This window comes from Lampetra fluviatilis, chromosome 50 (assembly GCF_964198595.1).
Source record: "Lampetra fluviatilis chromosome 50, kcLamFluv1.1, whole genome shotgun sequence".
Taxonomy (NCBI): Eukaryota; Metazoa; Chordata; class Hyperoartia; order Petromyzontiformes; family Petromyzontidae; genus Lampetra; species Lampetra fluviatilis.
This window is the reverse complement of record NC_136324.1, coordinates 1,632,234-1,660,211: the sequence shown is the minus strand read 5'-3', so window position 1 is coordinate 1,660,211 and position 27,978 is coordinate 1,632,234. Positions and strand designations below refer to the sequence as shown.

General features: G+C 46.5%; 1 protein-coding gene across 3 annotated transcripts in view; it reads left to right on the top strand.

Annotated features, from left to right (window-relative positions):
- LOC144948610 (dystrophin-like) overlaps positions 1-27,978 on the top strand; it is a 639,922-nt gene that overhangs the window by 593,777 nt on the left and 18,167 nt on the right. For all 3 annotated transcript variants that reach the window (XM_078878206.1, XM_078878207.1, XM_078878208.1), the window contains 10 exons: positions 3,192-3,393; positions 5,288-5,373; positions 8,991-9,148; positions 11,146-11,312; positions 13,845-13,956; positions 17,439-17,575; positions 19,124-19,162; positions 19,980-20,045; positions 22,754-22,816; positions 27,132-27,290. In XM_078878206.1, coding sequence (XP_078734332.1) covers positions 3,192-3,393; positions 5,288-5,373; positions 8,991-9,148; positions 11,146-11,312; positions 13,845-13,956; positions 17,439-17,575; positions 19,124-19,162; positions 19,980-20,045; positions 22,754-22,816; positions 27,132-27,290 — 1,189 coding nt within the window. The remainder of the gene's footprint in view (positions 1-3,191; positions 3,394-5,287; positions 5,374-8,990; positions 9,149-11,145; positions 11,313-13,844; positions 13,957-17,438; positions 17,576-19,123; positions 19,163-19,979; positions 20,046-22,753; positions 22,817-27,131; positions 27,291-27,978) is intronic.

Below are 27,978 nucleotides of genomic sequence, written 5' to 3'. Positions count from 1 at the left end.
CACATGCTTCTTCAAAAGCAGACCTGCAGCAGAAGGGAGCAGACCCCTTTTTTTTTTCTTGTGCGAGCACTTGATCACCACTCGGCCGCGATTAGAAAGGTTCGCCCGCTTCAGATGTGTCGGGGATTATTTTTTCGTCGGCAGCCAGCGACGACCTCTCTTGCCTACAAAGCCGACACTTCCTGTTGTGTGTTCCTGGTTGCACGGCAGGGATCGTTTGCCATCGCGCATAGTCGGCCAGCCAATTGGCCGACCAATTGGCCGGCCTGCGGGCCAGCCCTGCAGCCTGCTTCCCATGACCCAAGGACAAAGGCAAATCGCCTTGGTCTTGATGCCCCCTGAAGAAAAAAATAGAAATTAAAAGAGAGATTCACACGGCCATGCGGAGAGAATCTGGGCAAAGATGTATTTGCAGTAGGCCTCGGGAGTAATGATTTTATACGAGATTCATGCAATTTCTGTTAAAACGTGCGTACATCTCTTCTCGTGGCCATATGCAGGCCATAGGGTTAAAACTTGTATTTGCCAGGATTCTCCTACTTTGAAGTAGCTGTTCTGGAAAGTATGGAAGCATTCTCAGGGACATGACAAATTCTGGCTTTTGTCAATTACTTAATAATGCACCACTCAAGACAATGCATTCGCAAGAAGTTCTGTGAGATATTCTTCTTCTGTTAATACCCAAGTGTTTTGTGCCTATTGAGCCACCATGATGCAACTGAGTCTTATCTGAAAAACTTCGTGTTCAACCAGTCGTCAAACTGCCGCAGAAGTGCAGTATATGCATCCCAGCCTCCAATTTTGCAAATGCCCTGCATTTTTTGCCCCTGGGAGGCAGTTTTTTCACATCAACGATGCATTGCCTTCCCAGTCCTGCCGAAATCCGTGTGTTTCTCCGGCATGGGCCAAGCCCTTTCATCACGTCCGGTCGTGAAAATAAGATGAGCAATATGTTATTCATTTATTTAAATGTGTAAGAGGAATCGCAGCTGCGGTACATCACATCGAGTGCATATCTGTCCCACTGGTGATCTGGTGTCGCAAAAAAGTACAGACTGGAATGTTTTATTTATTTTATTTCAAAATTTATTTTCGTACTTTTTGTCTCCCTATTTTCAGGGATTCTTTTTTTGAATGACAATTATAATTTTGCACGGAGGGGAAAAAAAAAAACCTTGGCATATCTCATTGCGCTCTAATTAGGCAGCCTGCTTTGTAATACATTATTGTAAAACGTGTCGGTGCCGCATGGACACAAAAAAATCTCACAGATGGTGCTGTCATGGGAGCAGCGATGACTGCAAAGACAAAACTGTAGGAGGTTTCTTTCCCATTATTATCACGCGACGCAATTAAAGTTCACATTTGCTCCTTAAATTACTTCATAGATTTGGCCAGGTTATAACATTTTATGTCGTGTAGTCGGTTGGCTGAATTGGTTTTTCGGAAAGCGATAAACAGTTGTTATTTAGAGTGGTGTATTTGGTCGTAATTATGTCATGTAACAGTCAACAATTCTATTTAGCCTCCGATACGTTGTAGGTTGTTGCACCGGGTGTCATTCGCTACAATGTTCGACGATTCACTCAACATGCTTGCAAGCTTTTACAGGAACCGAATTGAGCGGCTCTCTCTCGATCGATTGCGTGGTGTTGCTGGCCGCTGCTGCTGTGTGATTTTGGTCGGACGATTTTTACTTCCGTGAAAACCTAAGCATACATCTTCGTATAGACCCCCATTAGGTCTGTAAGCTGTTTTAAAACCTGGCCGAAGTGTGAATAGCGATCGTAATCATAATAATTTACATGAAATAAAAAAAAAGCAAATGCTTACGCTCAGATTGGAGAGACAAGCCATCCACAACGAATTCAGTCAAACACACAGCTCCATTCACGTTTGTACTAAGTATCACATGTGGCCTGGTTTGTTTGTAACCCGTACAACAGCCCCATGTCAATCCAATGCTGCGAGAGGGCTTCTACTCATTGTGCCAATCACGGGCATTTGTTTGACTGCACTTCACCACGCTGCTGGTGAAGGCAGGCAGCATAGATGGGAGAACACAGAAGTACAGTAGAAAAACATATTTTCTCGCACTACCCTCTGATGCCCACTACAGAGTCGCGTAACAGCCCGTGGCAACTGTGTGTGTGCGCACGGATGGTCACCCATCCAAACACTAGGACAAGCTGCAGCTGTTTAGCTACGAAATCGAGCACAAATGTATGCCATGTATGTTGAACGTCTTTGGCACCCGTGCGTAGGCAACCGTGCTAGCCGGAGGTGCGGGAAATCAATCTGGGTGATTTGTTGGTCGTGGACGTTAAAGACGCTGTGACGTCATTCGAAAAAGAGGGCACCTGCGCCAGAGTCGCGGTCCAAATTCGGTAAACTACCCCGCAAATTATTCCATTGGGAGAGCCCACGACAATCACCGCCCCCTGTCGCAGTGCACCTGCAACACTACGTCTGTGAAATGTGGCGCCTTCACAAAAATAATAATTACATTTCATACAGGGTCATTCACGCTCATTTCATCCCCCAACGCCGCCGTACACTGATTATATTACGAGGGCCGAATCCGATTTATAGCAAATGGCAAGCAAATTAAAACCCTTAAAAAAAATGAATGAACAAATCAACAAATGGCACGAAAATAAAAGGCACAAACAACAGTAACAAAATAGTTATCACCGCAGAGAAATTCGTTCATTAAGGCAACATCCCAGACCACAATGCCAGCTTCTCACGCGAGCCAGGAAACCTTTACAGGAGGGACGGTGGAGCGCAAGCAAGTTACGGCTAATTTAGGCCAATCGGTCAAATGTCCACAATGCCTTGCTCTGTAGCAGTGGTTCTTAACCTGGGGTGCACGCTGCACCCCCTGGGGATGCGAGACATGGGCAGTTTTTTTTTTAAGGCAATTCATCGAAAACACTAATTCAGCACGGGCACATAAGTACAACTACTTTAAATTTTGATTTAAAGCTTTCGTGACTGCAGGGATTCATCTTCTTGGTTCTTTTGGTAAAGTCACGTAGATACTCAGTACTACGTGACTTTACCGAAAGAACCAAGAAGATACAACTACTTTGTTTCATCAAACCTATATTGATTAACAGCTCTATAGGAACGGCACAAAGCCCGGATGTGCTCACGAATTTTGCTCTGCTCGTTTCCCCTCACCGCAGTGGACCTCGTGAGCCTGGATGCGCTCACCAACGTGTTCGAGCAGTCGGGCCTCAAGCAGAACGACCGCCTCATGGACGTGTCGGAGGCCGTGGGCTGCCTCACCACCATCTACCAGGGCCTGGAGCGCAAGCACAGCGACCTGGTGAACCTGCCCCTCTGCGTCGACATGTGTCTCAACTGGCTGCTCAACGTCTACGACACGTAGGTGCTCCGCGACACCGTGACCTCCGCGCCTCGCATGATTCTCGGCACAGTCTCGCCTGCTGCTACATTTAGCCCGACTCTGAAACTGCCATCCCAAGAGGCACGATTGCTCAAGCGGATGCTTCAAAACTTGTGGGTTGCACCTCCTGCATGTTTGTTCATGGTTGTCTGGTTGGTTTGTTAGGCAGTGGGGAAAGACGGCAGTCTTATTTATCAGCCAAGTTTGTGCTGCATTATTTTCCACGTGTGTGTGCGTGAGACTGTGTCAATATGCGCGGGGAAGGGGCAGTGTAGCGGTTAGCGCGCTGCGCTACGATCCATGTGACTCGAGTTCGTTTTCCGCTCAGCCTCAAATGAGTGCCGGGTGTGGTGTGTCAAGACATCGCCGCTGAAGAGACAAAGGCGGTCTGGTGTGGTGTTGACCACCCACCCGCTTGTGTATCGTGCCGGCCTTCATAGGTGCTCGCAAACAGCACTTGCCCCAACAGCCTGTCAAGGCTATATGGGGGATCTTTGCCTTTGTGTCAATATGCGAGTGGGACGTGAGGGCTTAGGCTTGTGCATGTTGTCTGGACAACCTCATTGTTATGGGACAGCCTCTCCGTTTTTTTGTTCAGAGCAGCTCAAAGCCAAGCAAGAGAGAGGCATATAAATAAATCAGTCTTCGCTTTCTTGCCATAATTTTCTGCATTGCTCGCTTGTCTAAAATTCAAGGCTTCATTTTGGCCAATGTCATTGAGACCCGGATGCTTTGCACTTGGTGCAGGAATGACCTGCCCGGGTATCTTGAGTGTTTCCAACACTGGGTAACTCCGGAGAGAAGGAGAGATTTGTACGTAACCCCGCATTGGAAGATTACACTTTATCGTTCTTGTCAATCGCCTTTAGATATTTAGATATCCTACCAAATAATTAATTGTAATTTCCCACCCCTTTTGTCAGTCCACTGCTGGATGAAGTCGTCCAGCCAGCCGTGTCGGTCTCGGGGGTTATTGTGAACTGACTTCACCACGCTGCTCAGTGCGGGTTGTGAAGGGGGTTGGGGAACCCGCCACCATTTTACCCACGCGGTGTTTACTCCTTCCCAGCGATTGCTCACAAGGGTGTCACGATGCATTGATTCATTGAATTAAATGATTACTATTTAAAGCTTTCGTGACTGCAGGGATTCATCTTCTTGGTTCTTTCGGTAAAGTCACGTCGAAGGGAAGTAATAAAATAATAAAAATAATAAAAATAAAACATAATAAAACAATTCTCACGACGTTTCGGCCACAACGCAAGCAGCCGTCCTCAGGTGAAAACCAGGTCTGTCAGACCTGGTTTTCACCTTCTACGTGACTTTACCGAAAGAACCAAGAAGATAACCCCCATGACTTACACGACATTTGGAGACCTCCTAGGGTAGTGGATTGACTAAGCGCCGTCAACTATAACGACAATGATTGTGTTTATTGTTCACAGGTAGATGTGTGTGTGTGTGTGTTGGTCTGTTTTAATCCAGTTGGTATGATGCTTGTCTATGCATTGTGTAAAATGGGACCTTTTTTTGCCAGTATCAAAGTATGAAAAAATCTGAATAGGTTTTAACCTTTCTGGCAATCAAACAGCAGGTGTGGTAAGATGTTAAAACGCCAAACAGAAATTATTCCTTGCAAACAAATGTTTCTATTTGCTGTTTGAACATCTTAACACCTGTTTTATTGCCAGAAGGCATTCTACTCCTGATTGTGTTCTATTCCTGATTGTGTTCTATTCCTGATTATGTTATACTCCTGATTACGTTCTACTCCTGAATATGTTGTACTCCTGAATGTGCTCTGCCCCTGATAATGTTCTACTCCTGATTGTGCTCTGCTCCTGTATTCGACTGCTGTGTTGTGCTCTCCAGGGGGCGCGGAGGCAAGATACGAGAGCTGTCCTTCAAGACAGGGCTCGTTTCCCTGTCCAACGCTCACCTCGAGGACAAATACAGATGTACGTTCACCACGGCCGTGGTCCCACTTTCAATGTTGCACTCGGAAAGAAATAAGAGGGAGTTTAAATGTCTCCTTGTCCTTACCCCCTGAATGCATTGGCACAATGCGATGCAGTTTGTGTGTTTACATAGACACAAGGAATCATATTCTTTGGGTCTTTCGGTAAAGTCACGTAGATAGGTTCAAAGAAAATAACAAAAAACTACGACGTTTCGATCGCAACACAAGCATTCGTCATCAGGAACAGGATGTACCATACATTGTATGCAGCAGTTTGGATTTACTGGACTTGCCACCGGAGTCCGTGGGTTCAATTGCATCTCCCGATGGGGTAGTTGCAGCAATGGTGACGGTTCTTTAATCCACTCTGCAGCTTAAATGGGCACAACCACAATTAGTCGATTGGCAGATCACGCGTGGTGGGGAGAAGTGTCGGTACGTCCACCTCTTCCAAGACGTCTGGACACCGTGGAAGATGAAGCCAAACACCATCTAGATCGGGATGTCCCCCTCCTGGAGGCCACTGCCACCAGCGGTGGAGTGCGCAAGTAATTGCAGGGCTGCACCTTTGACTTTTCACCTGAAATGCAGCCTGCATCTCAGGATGCCGTAGATACAAGTGCAGCGTGCATATCACCGGGACGGGAAGGGGAGGTATTTACGTTCATTTTTCACGTAAGGTGCAATTGAAATCCCATTGCAGTTAGGAGATGGTTATAGGCAGAGGAGAACAGGATCGTCTGATTACATGCCATGTCTTTAAATGCACAAATAAACAGATCCCCCATACAGCCTTAACATACGGTAGGGGCAAGTGCTGTTAGCGAGCACCTACAAAGGCCGGCACAGCACAAGAGGGGGTGGGTGGCCAACGCTACGCCCGGCCGCCTTTGTCTCCCGAGTGATGATGTTTACACATTGCACCGTGTACTCATTTGAGGCTGAGTCGACCTAGGGGAGGCCCAGGACCGGTTCAGATAATCGTCACCGGTGTTGGCCATGAGCGGGAATCGAACTCAGTTCACCAAGTTCGTAGCGCAGCGTCGCGCTAACCGCTACACCACCGCTCCCCACATTTAAATGCACACACACACATACCAGAATTCCGAGTTAACATAAATCATTAAATGCAGGAAGATGAACGCCAACGTACGACAATGCTTCCCATTTTTTTTTTTGCCAACGTGCGCCTCGTATTTTGACGTTGCTGCAATCCTGGAGGATCAGGCGATGCACTGCCATCGGTATCACGCGATTGGCCATTAATTTGAATATTCTCTCTCAAGGTCACGCTGAGCGACGGGGACTTAGTTCTTTCTATTGCACTTTTAATAAAATCGTATTTATCTGGGTCTGGCTTGGTTTCCCCTCCCGCCCGTGCCGCTTCTTCCGCCTAATCTGACCTTGGGGAGTCTCGTCTTTGCCATTCTAGAGATGCGGCCACTCGGCTGGAAGTCCTTCCCTCTGAATTATTACGCTAAGTGGAGTCTCTTTTGATCTCTCGTAGAGCTCATCATGCGAAACACGGTCCTCGATATTTAACGCGAAGCATTCACGGAGAGAGAGAGAGAGAAAAAAAAACACAAAACCCTTCTTTTCGAATTGTCCAACGGAGGCATTCTTGGCAGCTGTCGGGGTCAACGGGACACTCGGCGACCCCTTCATTAAAAAAATATATATTGTCCCGTTTCCTCGACCATCGAAATAATGTGTGTGCGCAACCGCATATATAATTACGCGCACATTTGCATTAATTCCTATTAATGCTCTTAAGCAGCAGGAAATCTGGAGTCCGTAAATAAATGTGCCAAATGGTCTTAATGCTCTCGTGGTTCTGAACCGCGGTGTGTTCACCACGAAAAACGCTAATCGCGTTTAATCAACATTTATTGTAATGGGTCGTGCAATAAAATGTAGCTACTAGGTTGAATCGAGAGCCGATTATTAAATAAGAAAGCTGATTATGGCGTAAATTGAAAAGGCAACAAAGAACATTAATAATTCACCTTAATGAATTTAATTAGTAGGCTAAGTACACATACGCAGTGTGTTTGCCATGACAAGACTTAATGCATGTGGCCCACAATGCCCCTTGCTAACACATTTACATTTGTTTATTAAGGCGATTTTTGCAACGACTGCACCGGGAACATACCAATTAAAACTAGTAGTGTTTCTGCATGAATACATTACGCATCACTGAATAGGGCTGTACCTCTGGGACAGCTGTGTGGTCCAGAGATTTGTTTTTCAAGTCCCTATTTTTCCACCCACCACCGTTTAAAGTGTTGTGGAAGCCCCGTCGAATTAGTATATGCTTATTTGGAAAGGCGACATGCAATGTGCTGTTTTGGCAGATTTTAAAGATCTCCCCAGTATTGTTCGCAATAACAGGCTATTGCATTAGCTTTTCGCCTTTATACTTAAATATGCCCAGCAATTTACCGTGACATTTGTACACTGCGTGTTAAAGTAGAAAGGCGAATGTTTGTAGAACGAAGCAGTTGCAACTCAGTTGTCAAAATGACATATTACATTTCTTTATTTTCCCAAGTGAGTATACGGAGAAAAAAAAACGTGTTGGCAATCATGAGCTTACAGCCCTCCGTCAAGCCACTGCCGCATGAAGGCCTTCCCCACGCCGTGTGTCGGTCGCGGGGGGTTGCTTGACCATACTTCACCTAACGTTGGTCAGTGGGGGTTGGTGAAGGGTGCGGTATGGCCAGGACCAATTCGGGTGTCGCCTGCTGCCGATGTTAGCCATTTCCAGGAATCCAAGTCATGTCGCCAGGTTAATAGCGCGGGGCAACTCATCACTGCACCGCCGCTTTCTCCCCCCATCCCCGGCACAGCATTTCAGAGCGTGCATTGTACATGCACCACCACTTCTACATGTCCAGCGGTAAAACTGCTTCAGTGGCATTAAGCCAAGTGGAAAATCGCTCACGGTAAGATAACGTGTGGGTAACCACCGACCTCTTTCAAACAATTCAGCCAGCATGGAAGAGCATGGTCCAATAGATACCACACCGTAGCCAGAAGGACCTTTCTCTTTGCATTGGCATAAGCATTGTGTATGTGTGTGTGCAGGGCACAACTTATTCCCGTATGTCCCAGCATTTGCTTGACCATGGCCAGCAAGTCAGTGGTCACAAGGACCTCTGTCCTGAGGGTGGTATAAGCATTGTCTGTCCGTCTGTCTGTGTGTGTGTGCGCATTTGTGGGGAGCGGTAGTGTCGCGGTTAGCACGCTGCACTACGAAGCCGAAGACCCGAGTTCGATTCCCGCTCACCGCCAACACCAGTGATGGTTATTTGAACCGGTCGTGGACCTCCCCCAGGTCGACTCGGACTCAAATAAGTACCCGGTGCAAAACACGTGTAAACATCGCCACCGGGGATGGCCACCCACCACTCCTCGTGTGCCATGCCGGCCATCATAGGTGCTCGCTGACGGCACTTTACCCAACAGTCTGTTAAGGCTCTACGGGGGGAAGGGGGGGATCTTTGTTTTTGTGTACAAGCCCTTACACGTGCGTTAACCTTCTTCCTCCTCCTCTTCCTCCAATGCCCACCCTGCGCAATCCCTCCCGCCGTGCGACCGTGGGGCTCGCAGTCCTGTTCAAGCAGGTGGCGAGCGTGGCGGGCCTCTGTGACCAGCGGCGCCTGGGCCTCATGCTGCACGACGCCGTGCAGATCCCGCGGCAGCTCGGCGAGGTCGCCTCGTTCGGGGGCAGCAACATTGAGCCCAGCGTGCGCAGCTGCTTCCAGTTCGTGAGTCCGCACGCTCGCGCACAAGCCGGTGGTTGACGCTGAAGGTGGTTGAGGCTAAAAGTCATGCCCAAGCGCTGAGTTCAAGTCCAGGTTAGGAAATCCGACTGTGACTAAAACCGGCTTCTCGAAATTTAAGGGTCTAACATCGTTTGAGACGAGGCTCAAAATAATTTAAACCACAATACTGGTGGTCAAAATGCAAACAAAAAACACACAAGGGGAAAAACCCTATTATTATATTTTGGTACTGGCAAAGGAGGTCTAATGATGTAGACGCTTACCCCGAGCCCTCATTACTTTGATAGTGGCATTGTCTTTGAGCTGTACGCCTTTTGGCGTCCTATGGTCTCGCACCAATTGAGACTAGGCTCAAAAGAAAGCCGTCTCTGGTGTGGACCAATCATTTTCAAGGACAGTGCATATAATATCAGATGATGTTTTTTTTTGCATTCTGACCACAAGCATTGTGGTTAATGCAGACATGATTCCTTGTTAAATGGTTTCAGTTTGGTGTTTCAAAATTTTAACACCTGTTTTGTTGCCAGAAAAAAGGGGAAAAAACCTATTATCAACGATAACACTCAGCAACAACACTGCGTTATTTTTAATCTGTGATGTTTCAGGCAATGGTCTTTCTTCATAGCACATCTGATGCGGAGAAACGCCGCCGTATCAAACTTGAATAGTCACTCAAATTAACATATTTCGAAACTGAAGATTACATTTTTTTTATTGCAATGAGGATGAAAAATCTCGCAGCTTGCATAAAAAAACATATTTGCCCCCTAGTGAGGATACGATTCCTGTTACAGGGACCTCATAAGTGGTTACGTGATAGCGTCTTGTTTTCTTATACGACATGATGCACTGCATGCTGTGAGAGTTCCATTTTAAAATGAATTTGTTAAATAGACATGATGCCGAGAGCACAATTGGAATAGCACTCGGTGCAGAAAGTACCGCAACGCAAAGTTAATGTTGTCTCCGAATGTGTTGTTTTCAATTGAAATGGATTCTCACGTGAAATGTAAATCTATTTTTTTCCGCTTTGGTAACTGTGAAAAGAGAGATAGTGGTTATAAACGTATAATCGTTGTTCATGTGCAGTTAAGTTTCTTCAGCTGATAAGAATGTCCTTGTTAATAATGATTGAGGTGTGTTGTGGTGTTTTTCTGCCGGTCCATCCAACACCACTGCCCACACATTCTCTTGCGGAACAGCCTAGCACATGTGACAAATCATCAGACATCATGCCAAACTTGCTATGTTATTAAACACCTTATGCGCCGTCTTCCCCAACAGCCTGCGAGAGCAAAGTGTGTAACTGAACGAATCGGCCCAACTAAACGTTGTGTAGGTTCCCTCCGTTGTGCCATACAGCTCTCTGATGTTGCGTTATCGGGCTGCACTACGTGCTTCTGTGTTTCTGCACGACGTGTTTCTCTCGGTGTGTCGTCCGACCTTTCGCTCCGTGAGGCTCCCCTCCGCGAAGCTTCCCTCTCAACCTGGAATTAAACGTCGGACGTCTTGCGAAACAACCTGGCGTGGTGGCGCATAGCAGCGGACATCGTACCGAACAGTAGCCGCGGCACAACTCACAAACCCGCCGGAGAGATTTTTTAAAATAACTTTTCTGTCTCTGCTAATCCGCGCTCCGGTGGGGGGGATTGCCATTCTCGAGACGGAAGATAATGCGCGTGCGGTGCGTGCATGTGCACGCTTAATATGCCATTCTCTCCGAGGATTTCTGCCGCTGCTCGTATGCGTGCCACTCTGTGCGGAACGTGAGGTTTTCATCGCGAGCTGAGCCCGAGCTTAGTCTGCGGTGCGGCAGGCGGCTAAATCTCTTGCCGCCCGCGCCGAAATAAACCTGGCTGCAGGCCGTGCTCCGGCACATCTAAAGCGCCCCCCCCTCTCGCATAGTCGTCGTTGTGACGAGCGTCGTTACGAGCGCGCGGCGCCGCGTGTGCCCCCCCCCCGCCTGGGCCCCGTGACAGGCTAACGGGCGGCCCGAGATTGAGGCGACCATGTTCCTGGAGTGGATGCGGATGGAGCCACAGTCCATGGTGTGGCTGCCTGTGCTGCACCGGGTGGCCGCCTCGGAGACCGCCAAGCACCAGGCCAAGTGCAACATCTGCAAGGAGTGTCCCATCGTTGGCTTCCGGTAAATCAGTGGGTGCCCACCCCTCCCCCGCCACCCACCACCCCCCCCGAACTTCTGGAAATCCTTTCTCTGGCAGCGCTGCCTATTCCCATCCTCTGCATGCTTTCACATCTATCCCTCTAAGCTTCCCTCATGTTAACCCCCCCCCCACTCATGCCTTGAGGCCACCTCAATAAACTTTCTTTCTCTGCTCCTCGTGGCGGTTTTTGCTCTTAGAAATTTCTGGTGAAAGCTCGAGCAGAATGCACGTGATAAACAAAGCAGATTATGTTTAGTATTTAAAGTGCGTGGAAACTTTGTTTAACATTATCACGTGAAGGAAAGTACGTTGGCTTGGGCAGCACACGTCGCTAGACCTGTGGTCGAAACTAACGGGAAGATATTTGTATATGTTAAACTTTTTTTGCACCCTCCTTAGCCAACCGCGCTAGAGTCGTTGAGAGATAAAATTAGAAACCGAAAGCTAGCTTCTTGAGAGGCTCACCTTGCGTAAAATGGCTTTGGAATCAAACGTGATAAGTGGCACGGTATGACCTGTATGTATGTTGAACTTCTATTGCACTGTACGGAGCTAACCGTGCTAATCTGAGGTGCTGGTGAAGGATAAACAAACACAAAAATCAGTTCTAAATAAACGAATTTTTACTCTTGATGTAAAAGTGCATCGCTCCAGCGGCTTCCTCATATCGGAAGGAAGGGCATTCCAGACGGCCGCCGAAGCGCATCTGAAAGCGCCGCGCGATGCAGTGGCCGTCTTTGTTCGATGGCGAGCCCAAAGCCGCTGCTGCGAGAATGACCGGAGTTGCAGCCAAAGAGAGGGAACGCACCTGATTGGAGATTGTGCTCGCGATGAAATTAGCCGTGAATGATAGGTCGATGATGATGGGATTGTTGCATCGCCAGACCGTGAGATATGTGGCGACGGCTTAGAGAGGCCTTCATCCAGCAGTGGATAGACGATGGCTGACAATGATGATGACAGTTACGTATAGAAAGTTTTTTTTACGAATAGCGGTTAATTCTCTCCGCAGGAGAAGCTAAAAATAGTGAAAGAGAGCGATTGAAAAGAGGACAAGATTGGTTGGGGCAAGAATCGGAATCGGAGTCTTTATTTAGCGTTTAGACTGGAGGAATCCGATGAGCTAGGAAGCTCTTTTCCACAGACGTCCAGTAAGTCGCGATGCCGGCGAGGTGTGGAGGCAGCGGTACCGTGTGTCAGTCTTCTCGGTCGACGGTAGTCTACACCGGTGCCGTGGCAGGCACCATCATGCAGAAACCTCCGAGGGTTAGAACCGTATGGTCCTCGTCGCTGGTACTTACGGCCGCACACGGCGGGCAGTGGAGGGAAGGAAAACATTTAAGGAGGGAAGGTAGGAAGGCTCAAGAGGTGTGAGGCAGGGGAGACTGGGATAGAGACGGGCAGATGGGGGGGGGGCAGATACGAATGAGAACAACTAAAACGGAGCACTGCACATTCATTTCTGAAAGCAGATGTCAATCACCGCATTTTCGTGCGATCCCTTGAAGCACCACAGCAACCAAATTGCATTATTTATTTTCTTTCATTATGCGCTGATGCAGCAAAGTTCCTGAAACGATCAAAATTAAGTTTGCATTTGTGCTGAAATTGGAATCTTTCAAGACAATATTACCCACTGCATCTTACTGACAAGGCCGCATGCCAATAAAAATGTCCCATTTATTATGATTATGCTGATATTTTAAAAGTATATTCAGTTATAATGCACTTTTATGGATATATAATCGTACGTGATAGGATTTGAGTTAGTGTGTGTTTGTACAAGGCAGCATGGGCCGCGGGAGTGTAGCGGCGTGTGCGCTGCGCTACGAACCCGGCGACCAGAGGAAAATTCCCACTCACGGCCAACACCAGTGAGGATTACCTCAACCGGTCCTGCACATCGCCTAGGTTCACTCAGCCTCAAATGAGTACCTGGTGCGGTGTGTGAAAACATCGCCACCAGGGAGACAAAGAAGGGCGGGCGTAGTGCTGGCCTCCCACCCCGTCGTGTGCCGTGCCGGCCTTCTTGGGCGCTCGCAAACAGCACTTGCCCCAAACTTCTGTTGAGGCTATACGGGACACCTTTGTATGTTGCACGAGGCAGCATTTGGTCATTGCACAGTTCCCTAAACGTGGCGGCAGAAAAGCAGATGTGATGGGTCATTTTGTCCGGCTGTGGGCTCGTTAGGAAAAAAGAGAAACCACTGACCCATCTGCCTACCTCATGACGTTTTTTTTTATTGATGCTGCACTTAAATCACTATCCTCTTTGGAGTATAAAAATTAAACATTTAGAGGATGGGGTTTGTTTTTTGTCTCTTAAACGATTTACATTTTATTGGAATCAAACTGTGTACACTCACCAAGGTCACGCGGGGGGCTCTTACTCTATTTAATATATTAAGCCTGAACACCCATTGTCAGTCAGAGGTGACGGTGCACATACGGTGGCGTGCAAGCCGTGCATCACCGCGCGCGTGCTGTGGATGTTATTTTTTCCTGCATGGCAGGTATCGGAGCCTGAAGCATTTCAATTACGACGTGTGCCAAAGCTGCTTCTTCTCCGGCCGGACAGCCAAGGGCCACAAGCTCAGCTACCCGATGGTGGAATATTGCACGCCGGTCAGTTCTCACAGCCCACTCGACTCCATCGCTGCGGCTGCACATTCTCTCGATTGTGATGCACGTGTTCTTTTTCACCTTTATTTTTTCACTCTTCGTTGGATACCAAAGTTCGGGGTGTATCTTATAATGGGTTGGTGACACAAAGGTTTACTCAAATACAGCGGGAAGGCACAATTCTCATCATGCCTTGCATGTATGTATGCTGAGCTTTCGCACTGTACGTAGCCAACTGTGCTAATCGGAGATATGGGGGAAGAACCGCAAACTAAACACACAAAAAATCAGTTCTAAAGAAATTACTTTTCAATCTGGATTTAAAAGTGCATAGCTCCTGTGGCTTCCTAATATCAGATGGAAGAGCGTTCCGGACGGCCGCAGAAGCGCATGTCATGTGATCAACACATTGCGTGCACAATGTTCTTAGCCTTGTCCAGACCACCAGCTCAAAAGAGCGAATCCTCTGAGACAGCGATGCGTTTGCAGCCAGCATGCATTCTCCGGTTGTGACAGCGTTTCTCAACGCTTTGCAGAATGCGTTGAATGTGAAATGATCCAGTTGGTGTGAGTGTGTTGACCAGATTTTGTCTAACTTTATTGACACCCGGGCACAAATGTTGGTTGCATCTTACTTTAGAGAGCATGGTCCAGAGAAAATACGGCGTTTCAAATGTGCAGAATCTATGGCTGGTCGGTGACGCTCCTGATTACAAGAGTTCCTTTGTGAGTGGAGGTAGCGAGGAATCGTAGGGTGCTCAGCCCTGTGATTTCGGTTCGAACTCGCGGCTATGATCTGCTTTGTTAAAGCCGCCAGTAATGATGGCTTGTGTGTGGTGGGAGAGCAAAGCCGTGGGGCGTTTCACTCCCAGACTTGGTTCGATATTAAATTGGCTCCATTTAAATTACCCTCGATTATACTTTGCACAAATAGGGGCCAATAATAAAATGAAGCTGCTACATGTTGCGCGAAATTATCACGGAGCTTTGTATCCAAATAGCATTTGGATGTCATATTTTCTCTTGCTGCAGACACAACTGCTGTGTGCGCACTCGCAAGGTGATTGAACGTCTCTTTGAAAAAGAGATGAAATTACGAGCATGTACTTTACACCTTACTTTAGATGTAATTGGTTTCCTAAAATGCACTACAAATTGGTTTTATTTTTCCTCATAATCTTCCCTGCCTTTTAGATACGCCAGCTGAAGTTGACATTCAATCAGAACTCCCAACAATCGAGGGCTAGATAAAACAAATTAGCCTGCTGATATGAGAGGAAGTGTATTTTTTTTATATCGAGTCTCAATTTACCGATCTTTAAAATGTACTTCATTCTATCTTTGAAATGTTCCGTGCTTTATAAGCATACGAGCTTTCCTACCCGGCTTCACCCGGGACTTGGATTCACCACGCCCGGCCACCTTTGTCTCCCCAGTGGCTATGTTCACACACCACACCAGTTACTGGTTTGAGGCTGATTCGACCTAGGGGAGGCACAGGAGCGGTTCAAATAATCGTCACCGGTGGTGGCCGTGAGCGGGAATCGAACTCGGATCGCCGGGTTTATAGCGCGGCGCGCTAACCACTACACTACAATGCGTTATGCTTCCACATGCGCGGGTCACATGACAGATTTAACGTCACAGCTCACTTGCCGTGCAAAAAATATATGCATTATTGAGCTCCCACCCAAAAATAGTCTATTTTTATAATGTTTGCATGGTGTACAGTCTGGAAAGTACCCACATGGCAAATTTCCAGTTTGTTTCATGTCGGGAAGTAGGCTAAACATTTTGAACAGACACATATTCACAACTTTGCCTTTTATATATATGGAGATCTAAAACATTAAATCAGTTATTTTGCAAGTTAAACGTTACGTAAAAGCTTGCTTAATTCAGTCGAAGGCTATTTGCAGTGGTATACAAAGCTGCATTTTTTGTGTGCTCGAAAAGGCCACAGACTGTCCACGCTCAAGTATGGCTATTCAATGCTTTGTGCAAACATGATTAATTTATTTCGGAAAAACACGATTTAATCATATGGAAATAAATGCAGACGCGGTGATAGCTACGCGGTGAGTTGTGCTTCAGGGATGCTACAGAAGTCCAAGACCGTGATTCTCTGGCTCCGTCGAGTTCAGAAGCGCTTTCTCTCGTGATTTTCCTCAGGCTTCAATAAGCATCCAGAATGTAGGGGTTTATTATTGTGATGAAATATTCAGAACACAAACATACCATGGCAACACTGGCCCCAGCAGTGAGGCGAATGATGTATCGTTGTGCTGCAATGCTGAGTGTCGACGGTGTGAATAGTTAAAGATAAAATGTGTGCATCTTATTTGGTATCTCCGTTGCTTGAATAACGACATCTCACTAATGAGGGGTGTTTTAACTCGGGTGCAGCGAAGCGGGTGGTCTCAGCCTGGTCACCAATGACTGCGCAGATATCCATCATGTGAAATTCGGTATTGCATATAATTTGTCTAAATTTCCAGCTGTGAGAATTAAAAATATACATTTTATTGTCCTGCGACGAACATTATCCCGAGTAACAGAGCACGCGGGATGATGCTTTTCTTTCTCTCGTGTGCATGAGGGGTTTCTCAAAGAGATTTTACAACGGGCCGTCCATAAATGACGTCACGCACCTAGGGGGGGGGGGGGGGTCAGACATTTGTGACGATGTGTGACGAGGTGGGGGGGAGGTTTCAGAAATGTAACGTCACATCAAAATGCGCAACTTTAAATAAATATAGACAACACGTTCTACTTAATTAAATAGACTTTTTAATCAATGTTTTCTCCTACAACATCAGAGTGCAGCGCCACATTAAATACGCACTACAATGACAATCGTTTAAAGCGATTTGAAGCATGACAATAGTTTAAAGCGATTTGACGCCGTGTGACGAAGAGGGGGGGGGTCAAAAATCGTCAAAAATCGCGTGACGTCATTTATGGACGGCCCCCAAGTACTTCTGTGATACCTCCTTCCACGGACAGGGAAGGGAGGGGGGGTTGTTGCGGGGAGGGCAGTGGGGTGAAACTGTTGTGCGAGACTTTCCGAATCGATTCTTTGTCTCTTTGTGATATGACACCAAAAGCACAATCAGGATAAAACTTCAGGAATATTTTTTACAAATAACCACGGATGTAATGATTTTCCTCCCTTCACAATTCAAGCGGTCACGATTCTAGTAGAGGAGCCATTCTTTTTTGTTGTTTACTTCGTGGTGAATGTGACGGAACTGATGGGGGTGGGGGGAGAAATCGCGCAAACCCGTCACGTGCAACATCCGCAAATCGAACGTCATTGGTCGATGAAAATCTGTGCATCGTGATTAAGTCCTGTTTCCTCATCCGCATCTCTCGCGAGACATTCACAACGAAAAAAACCGAAACTCTCTCAAGGGCCCCGTGCACCGATCCTCCTCTCACTCTCGCTCGCATATTTTTTATTTCCTCCCCCCCCCCACCCGCAGACCACCTCCGGCGAGGACATTCGGGACTTTGCTAAGGTGCTGAAAAACAAGTTCAAATCCAAGAAGTATTTTGAGAAGCACCCACGGATAGGCTACCTGCCCGTGCAGACGGTGTTGGAGGGAGACGACCTTGAAACGTGAGCCCCGCGTGCGCCTCTTGTCTCCTGCACTTCGTTAAACAGCTTTTCCCCCCCAATGTGACCTTATCTTTAGCCCTCTACCATCCACTTTGTATGGCTGTCAAACCCAACTATACTTGAAATTCACACTTTACCTAGAGGCAATTCAGAGTAATCAGTTCCTACTTGTGAAATCCCTACTGGAAGTGATATTTTTTCCTTCCCGATGTTTTTTTTGGTTTGTTTGTGTCTGCCGCGTGATACAGCAGACGGGGCATTGAAATGTATCGAGATGTTAATGTGATATAATTCGTTCGGTCGCGAATTGCTTAATTAATTTAAATTTCCAATTATCGCATTTTTTATGGACTTACCGTTGAGCATGTGGTATACAATTTGTCAGGTCATTCTCTGGGGATGTCATATTTAGTGGCTCATACATACAGTATTACCACGCACATAATCATGCCACCATAATGTCGCATTTTAGTCATGTTGCATCGGGAATTGTTTTCCGTCAAACTAATGCAACAAATTAGTCGGCGAAAGGCTACGGAAAGAGCACCGCAAGCGTATGGAAAAGCTGAATTTTTGTTTGTATTGTTGGTTTCAACTTCTACGGCTCGGGCCCAATGAACACCTTGCGAATGAAGTATCCTACAACCGCATCGCCTTGCGCGCAGCCAATCTCATCGGAGCTCGCAAGCTTAGCAGGTCCGGAGCCTGGTTAGCACCCGTTTGCGAGACCACACAACGGGGCTTGCCACGTGCTGCGGGCGTGGGGCTAGGTGGTGGCCAGGAGATGGTAGTGCCGAGTGTCACCCCCTCCCATTCGTAGTTTTTTTTTTCTCTGGGTACACCGGTTTATTCCCACAATGGAATTTTCCCAATGGAAATGGCAATAGGTCCAAAATTCAAGGCCCCACTATGAAAAAAAGAGTCTTAAGACAATAATGAGGCTTCTTTTTCTGGGTAAATAATCGAGAGTTATTATTTTTGTGTTGGATCACTACAGATTGCTATTGCCTAAGCTTAATTATCGGTACAACGCACAGGTGGGTGAGTACCTTTCTGCATCTGAAGAATCTACTGACCTGTAGGTGGAAGAGGGCATGGGGAAAAATATGGCTCGGTGGATGAATTGTGAGTGGAGGCATATGTCAGGTGAAGGTGAGCTGAAAGACACGAGCTCTATTTAATTGGTCTGTTTGCTTAAAGCCTGGGCTGTGGATTGGCCACGGTGAGCTGTGACAATAGGAGTTAGCACCTTGAGCTCCGGAGTGATGAGGTGCTGCTGGGTTACGTGAATACAGATATAGAGACATCCCTTCAAAAATATAAAACACCTTCTCGTGGGACTAATTTAAATAATGCGAATAGTGGTAATGCCATATGCTGTACGCGAAATGTGCACCCATGCATTGAGGTGCATTACGCATAACGCAAAAAAAATACGCATCCATTTTGCCACACGACACCTGTCCTGACCGCTTCCCGGTTCTCTCTAAGTTTTAATTTTTACCCCTCTTCTGTCCTCTCCTTTCACCCTGACGTTTTATTTTTCAGTCCGGTCACTGTCATCCGTTTGGTGCCCGTTGCGCTTGCGTGAGTACGCGGGTGTGGTGGTGGCGTGGTCGTGTCTTCTGCGTGCCCTGCACCGCCGCTAACTCTTTAACTCTTCCCCGTAAACGCCGCCGAACGGTGCAAGGATTTTGCCGCGTCGTCACGTCACTACCGATGCCCTCTTTGCTTTACTGCTTCATTCCGTTTTCTGTTTCCCTAACACCTTGTACACCCCACATCTTAATTTTAGCGTGTCTTTTTTTGTCGCTGTTTGTTTTTAACCACTTTAACACGGGTGGGCCATTTCCAGCAGGTTTCGCGTTGGGGACATTATTACTCAGGTCGCATGCTTCCAACTACCACCATCGCAGCCGTCACCAACGCTCCATCGAGCCGGGCATCGATTATCCGGTCCGGGATTTATGTTGCGCACACGCAATTTAATTTGTTTTAACGCACGGGCGCTGTTTTAGAAGAAGAGAAAAAAAAGGGGGATCCTCAACATGAGCATGATAAGGAACCGCCCGTGGCGTACCTGATTGGGGGGTGCCATCGCAGTGTAAAACCTGGACTGGGTGACGACTCCTGTGCCAAACGTGGAGCCGTGCGGGCGACCGTGTAAACCTTTGCACAGCTTTAGAGCTTGTAACGAGACGGAGCTTCCACTGCACAAGGTTGTGTGGGTGGGGGGGGGGGAGGGCCGGGGGGGAGGGCCCCCCGTTCCGAGACGACGCCTCGCCTCTGTTTTTATTGCGCGCACGTTTGCGTGCTTCGCTCGAGGCCGGTTTCAACGCGCGGGGATCTGCTCCTCTCCCCCCACCGCCCCCCTTCTCCGTACTTTGTCTCCTTCTCCCACCAGGCCGTCTCCATCTCCGCAGCTCTCGAACGAAGACACCCATGCCCGCATCGAGCACCTGGCCAGCAGGTGAGTGCCTGGTCCCCTGGTTTACACAGACGGCACATGAGATTGATTCGATAAGCAGGGCACAGTGGTAGGGGGCACCGTGTAATGTGAGGGACACGACCAACATACACGTGTATCTTTACCGCAGCCGTTCCATTAGTACCCCCTTTCCCCCTGGTGTATTCCTGATATAAATAGCAATTACTTGAGTTATTGCTGCATTAATTCGCCTTTTTCCCTGGTGTGTTTCCGATATAAATAGCAATTACCCCGGTAACTGATGTAATACTCCTGCCACCGCACCTGTGAACGTAAAGCATATATGTCAGTTGCCTGTCCAAATACTTGCGCAAACCTAAAATGTTATGTGTCTCTCGTAATTACGACTTGGCATTACATTGGTTACCTCTTTCGATGTAAATATCTGTGACCTTCAAAGCTACGACCATTACGACTGAAAGCACCAAAATATGTATTAAAAAGTACATTCATACTTAAAATAACGGTGTCCACCAAGGTATCATTCATGATTAGAGAATTATAATTAGACAGCAGTTGCAGCTTGATCGATGAAACTACGTGCGAACACATTTGGGTCAAGTAAGAATTTGATCTCACGAGTCTCGTGTCCCTCTTAACCTCCACGGGATGGGCGACTCGTGTTGCATCGACATTTGAGAGAATCCCCGGCGGTCGCCAACATTGGGGAAGTGTTTCCTCGAATTGTTTCTGTGACGTGCTGCTGTTGAAGATTGTCGTGGGGAGCGATGGAGTACGCATAGTATGTATGTTGAACTTCTTTCGAACCATACGTAGCCAACTGTGCTAATCGAGTAGCAGGGAGCGCACTACGATCCCGACAAACCCACGAGCGATTCCCGCTCGTGACCAACACGAGTGGCGATTATCTGAACCTGTCCTGGGCCTCGCCTAGGTTGACTCAGCCTCAAATGAATACCTGGTGTGATGTCTACACTTTGCCACCAGCGAGAGAAAGGTGGTCAGGTGTGGGGCTGACCACCCACTCCCTCGTGCGCCATGCCCGCCTTCATAGGTGCTCGCGAACAGCACTTGCCCCAACAGTCTGTTAAGGCTAAAAGGGGGATCTTTGTCTTTGTTGAAGATCACTCAAGTTTTTTGGTTTTAAAAAATGCAAGTATATGGGGAATATGTTGCCAAACATTTCAACTACACAGTTCAAAACGCAGCATGTAATTTTTCAATAATTGATGATTCTTTCACAGATGCCTTGTACACATATATGCTGTTTGTGTTTTGACGGATGTGTTTTTGAGGTTTCCGTAAAACGCGCCACGTGAAACGATTCGATGCTGCACGTTCGTTCACACGCTTACACACAAGGTGGTCGAGGAAAAATTGTCCAATTGATTTGAGTTCTGCAAAGTAGTCTTTTGCGTGTCCTCTATAAACCACTAACCTACATTCGCGAGAAGCACATTCTTTCGTATTTTACGCCATGAGGTCAACGATTTTCTTTTTTTAACTCTCGTACAGGCAACAAAACCAATGGGTTGCGAGCTTTATTTGAGAAATATATACATTTGCGGTGGCACTTTGGCAACAAAACAACGTAAAAAATAAAAGCCTTTAAAATTTAATGAGAGGCAGTTGTTTTTCTATAATTGATGAGCATTTGCAATAATCTGGGCCTTGTTTTGTGTTTAGGGCCACTTGTAAATACAGGGAGTCATATAGTAGTAGGTCTGTTAAAAAGCACTTTATATTCTTTGAGTCTTTCGGCAAAGTCACGTAGATAGGTTCAAAGAAAATAACAAAAAACGACGACGTTTCGATCACAACACAAGCGGTCGTCATCAGGAGAAACGTCGTAGTTTTTATTTTCTTTGAATATATCTACGTATCTTTACCGAAAGACCCAACGAATATGAATTCTTGCAGTCACGAAAGCTTTAAGTCAAGATAAAAACCACTTTGTTGTTAAATATTAAACGGTCTACAATTCAAATGGCTGCGTGCTCATTCATGTGTATTCTCTTTTGAACGGGGCTCCAAACAACAGCAAAACATCAAAGGGAAACAAATGATGAAACGAAGGAACTTAATTTGAAACAAATATGTAATCCTCATAATACATATGAATCGTGAACAGTGTAATGAGGCCATATCTATATTCAATGAGATTAATTAGAAGTAACACGTGTGTTCTCATTTAATTATTTACCACCGTTAACATCCACTGATGCAACAATACCCAAGAGAGTTGTGCGCAATGGCAATCGCAGTTCACATTATCGATTTTTATCCCACTCTTGACAATTATTACTATCTTATCGTTAAACTCTGCTGTGTGTATGTATGTATGTACACTGGTGGCGAGATGGTAATTGCCTCGGCTGCTTTACAGGAGGTTGTGGGTTCAATCCCGACACTGATGCCGAATATATTTGGAGTTTGCATGTTCTCTCTCTCTCTGTGTTCGCGTGGATTTTTCTCCGAGTTCTCCAGGTTTTCCCTCCAAATTTAGAATCAACATGCGTTTACAGTATTGGAGTGCTATACATGATAGTTCAATGAAGTGGCTTATCATGTAGAAACATGATAAGCCACTTGGCTGAACTATCATTTGTGGCCAGGTCGCTTCTGAAAAAGAGCTATGTAGTTCAGTAGGCCTTTCCTGGTAACATTAAATTGTTAGTATGTATGCAGTAACCCTCTCTGATATGTGGTGTAATGTTTTTTTTGTTCAGGTTGGCAGAGATGGAGTTCAAGAACGGATCTTTCCTGAATGACAGCTCGCCCAACGAGAGCTTGTACGTTACTCGCGCACAACACGAAGTGCGCTCACGAACCAGCCGCTGTAGCTCAAGCCCGCAAACATCCCGTTGAGATATCTCGTTTAAGTTACATTCTACTATGGGTGGCAGAAATATGTTCAGGTGCTAAATGCCAATGTCGAGGTCTTGTCGCCACGACGAGAGGGCTTCAGAAGAGAGAGTTCGTGTCGTTTTGCTGTTCCTCCTTTATTTTACTATGCTGCCCACGGACTGAACGTTGCGCACGAACTGAACGTACACGCGCATACGTACACATGCACTTTTGCACTCATATCGCGTTTTGTATTTGTTTGTTGTTGTGACTTTCTGAGCGGCCCCTGCTGGACATCTGTAAAAAAAGAGCTTCATAGCTCATCGGATTTCTCCAGGATAAATTAAAGATTCTGATTACGAACAGTGCCCACACACTCAACGTTGCCTGTAGACAATTATTATCCTTGCGTATGGCAAGATATTCAGGAGCTAGATACCAATGCTGAGGTTTGCTCGCCATGAGAGGCCTTCAGGAGGGAGTTGGTGTGCGGTTTTGCTTTTCCTCCTCCTGCGTTGAAGGTTCACAGATGACAGCTGTTTACTCTACAGTCCACAGTATTGGGTTGCAAGGCCACAACCGCACATCTTGTCTTTAATGTCCCATTCATGAAGGAGATGTGTTAATTAGTTGGCTGTGAACGGATGCTACATGAATTCAGTAATCAAACCAATGGTCAGTAGAAGATTAAATTGATTAAAATTGGACAGCCCCGGCTCTAAAACAGTTCAATCCAAGTTTACGTTGAATAAATCGTAATTTCTACTTTCGTGACTGCAGGAATTCGTATTCTTGGTTCTTTTGGTGAAGTCACATAGATAGAAAAAATGAAAGTAAATAAAATAAAAGTATAACAATATAATTATAATTTTATTGGATTAACTTTTCTGTTTTCTATCTACCTGACTTTACCGAAAGAACCAATAATAAATCGTAATATTTTTGATATTCTAGATTTCTCAATTACTTTCTTTTCGTTGACACTGTCGGCAGAGGCCAGAGATGTTTTCATGTATAAGAATATATACACATGCACTCGCAGCCACACAGAATGCATACTTTACACGTATTGCTTATTTAAACCAGCCGAGGATCCCTTTGAATTGTGGCAATGGCTCAAGATAAACTCGTAACTAAGTTCGCAACTCGAACGAGGATGCCATTAGGAGGCAAGCGCCGTGTGCGTCTCCCCTTAGCTTTTCGTCTCGCATCAGTTTGGGTCACGTGCACTGCACGTTGCTTCGTGGTGACACGTGAGTAGTGGCACGTTGAATATATTTCTTTTGAGATTTCATCAAATTTACATTGGTTTTCTGGGAGAAGAAGAATACAACCAAACCCTTCGAGCAGGTGATAGCCGCCGAAAATATTTCATAAGTTATTCATGACTTTGGAGCTATCTGCATGAACCCACATTTGAGGATAGTAACTGGCGTACCTGCTAAAAAGTGACAGACGGCTTAGCAAGACCGCTCATCTTAAAGTGGGCATCAATATTGAATGAGGTCTCTCTTGCCTTGGATTTCTTCCTGCACCCTGGACCCTGAACCCCTTGCGGCTTACCCTTTGAGCTGTTTTTCTCCCCCGCCCCTCTCTCTCTCTCTCTGGAGCTATCCGCTAGAGTAGGTGGTGTTGCGTTTGAGAGTGGCATCCTCTCATTTGTACTATTTTTTTGGAGGAGGAAGAGGAGGAGGTCACCACTGCAGCAATGTTCCTTTGTGACTCTGCTCAGTTGAGGCTTGGCCTCAAACTGCCTGAGCCAGACTGATACAGTGGCTGGCATAACATTGTGGACAAGTGCTGTTGTCACTGTGTGTAGATAGTTCATAGAAAATGTGGCCTGCTCGATAATGTATCTTCAAACAAATTGTTACAAGTCTTATTTGCACGTGCTACGAAGAAGGGCCGTTTGTCCAAAATGTTTCCTATTGTGTTTTTTGCCATTTTAAGGCCACTGTTATTGAATCACGTGTTCATGTTTTCGTAGACAACCCTAAGTCGTAGGTTCAAATTTGACTGAAATCAGTCCTAAGCGGAGACAGTTAAAGTTTTTACTCTTTGACAGTCCTGGCAAACGTTGCATTTTCCATGTATCTCAGCATACATGTGGCTGTCAAATGATAAAATACTATTTTGAATCTCATTACCAATGTAGCAGTCAAACTTTTGTATTTTTTTAAACTGTGAGGACGTGTAGAGGAAATACGGCGGCATATATATAAACAGTATATATGTCAGTCATTGTAATGGTTACTCAAGTGCAAGCCATCGTAGCTTGTCATCGTTTGAAATACCATAAAGCATGACTTGGAAGATTTTTCAGAACTCGGAGATCTTAGTGGCCACCTTTATATGTTGTAGGATTGATGTTACATTTAATGAATTGCGCATTTGTGCATGTAACCTGCAGGGGGGGAGGGGGAAATAATTTGGGTAAATAATTTGGGGGAAAAAACACATTTACATCAAATGCTCACGGCTTGATTTTGGCATTACAAAGTGTCCCGATGTTTTTGTGAGTTGACCCAGCAGACTTAAAGATTGTCCAGGTTCACTTATTGTGGATACATTATGTATTCAAAATGCAGCTGAATTTATGAAGCACTTGAAATATGTTTTTTCCCGTTATCCCCCTTATCCCTATTAAATTATCATGAACGGCACTGCATAAGCAAACCACTCCCCCCACCCCTTCCCTAAACAATTGCATTTTGTTTTGATTTTGTTGGCAATGACAGCAGGCAGCTCCATGAAACCAATACATATTTCTATTACACCTGTTCAGTTTTAGCACAGCACGCATCCATCTTACTCCGGGGCTGTCTACTCCAAAACACCCTTTCTACGCGTCGCATACAAGTTTAGCCGCGAGTGCAAAGATCTCAAATCGTCGTTGATTTTGGGTCATATCCACTCTCAATCCTTCTACCCAGCTGTACAAGGGTGTTGCGTACAAGCACGTGAAAATGTCGCTCAGGCTTTTGGACAAAGTTGCTGCTCGCACGAACAGCATGTATGACCGACAATGCTTTTTTATACGTATCGTACTTGAGCTCGGTTCTCATCTTCATCACATCTTCCGCAATAACCAGACCAGTTCATGGGCACAGTCTGGCCTCGTACAGGACTAAGCATCGGGTGTGCCAAGGGTATGGCACCAGAGTGGACGTGCACGCACTTCCTCGTCAACGTGAATGGACACTTGACGGAACCTCTTTTTCAACCTAATTTGGTGTGGTGAGAAAGGTCGCCTGTCGGGGAAATGCCACAGATCCCAGCCAAACGTGCGTGCGCGTGTTTGTAAAAAAAAGCAATAAGCCGCCATCAGAGCCCTCAAAATTACAGATTTGTCACAAGCTCCTGAATGTTCCGAGTATTTCCGCAGAAACAGAATGCAGAGCGAATTAATTTAATAACAGGCAGGGTTCAATGGTGTAATTAATAAAAAAAAAATTTGGTACTGATAAAGTGTTCATTGCTTTATAAATGTTAGTAATAACTAATGGCATTCATTTGAAAAAAAAGCTTTTGTCTACATTCATATGTTTTCATTTGATCTGGACACAATGTGTTTCCAGAATATTTTAAATGATGAATGGAAATGTATTCATTAACAAGTGTTAAAAAAAAGTTAGTGGTTTCCTGCTCAGATATACCCTGAGGTGATGCTCATCTCCCATTGACAGTCATGAGCTAGGAGTGGAAATTCCACATTCCTATGACAGGCGCCATTTGTAACCATGGGACAACCACTGCTGACTTATGCACAAGGTGGTACTTATCTAAATCAACCCCAGAGGGATGATGGGCTGAGTCAACCCCCTCATCCAGGAATTGAACTCGCAACCTTCCGATTGCAAGCCACTTTGCCGGATATTCTTTAACACTGTGACCAAAGTTATCTGGGGAGAGAGTGGTCTCGGCACAATGGATTATTCTTCCCCCACAAAAAGGGCATCCAGCCGCATTAAAAGCCTGTTCTTTCTCATTGTACAAAGACTCCCTTACTGCTCAGACGTAACAGCCCGTTTTGCTTAGCCTAAAGGGTCTCCTACAGAGACCCGTGGCTCCCACACCACTGTGGATCGGGCTAATAGGCTCCCTTCGTACAGCCTTTTTACCTTAACCGCTTGGGCGTTATTATTCTAGGCACACAGTTTTGCCTGTGCCCAAGGGGCCAAGTATGCTCCTGGCACTACGTTCAACGATTAGTGCCTTCTTTGTGTGTGTGCGTGCGTCTGTGTATGTGTGCGGTTATAGGGAGGACGAGCACTTGCTGATCCAGCACTATTGCCAGAGCCTGAGTGGAGAATCCCCAGGCAGCCAGCCGCAGAGCCCAGCACAGATCCTCATTTCTCTCGACAGCCAAGAGCGCAGCGAACTCGAGCGCATCCTGCGGGACTTGGAGGACGAAAACAGGCACGTGCACGCGCACGCGCACACACGCACGCGCACACACGCACACGTGCATGCGTGTGCGCACACACACGTATGCTCGCGCACGCACCTGCAAACTCGCACTGTCGCGCACATGCACATGCATCGGCTCTCACGCTCATGCAGAGACAAAGATCCCCTGTAAAACTTTAACGGACTGTTGGGGCGAGTGCTGTTAGCGAGCACCTAATGAAGGCCGGCATGCACACGAGGGGGTGGGTGGCTAGCACCACACCTGGCTGCTTTTGTCTCCCTCGTGGCGATGCTTGCACACTACACCAGGACTAATTTGAGGCTGTGTCACGCATAGATACATACACACACACGTACAGATGCATGCATAGCCCCACGTGTGCATGCACACGCACAATGTCAAACATTATTTTAAAGCCGAACAGACTATTGGGAAAGTGCTGTTGGCGAGCACATATGAAGGTTGGCATGGTTGCATGAGAGGGGCTTGTGAGGTCACCAGCACGCTCAGCCACCTTTCGTCTCGCCGGTGCTGAGATGTTGACACACTCGCTTAAGGCTGGGTCGATCTCGAGGGGTCCAGGACCAGTTCAGACCTTCATCACTGATGTTGGCCACAAGCGGGAGTCAAACTCGGGTGGCAATAGGTGCACCTCTCTGCACTACCCCCTTCACGCACGCACGCACGCACGCACTT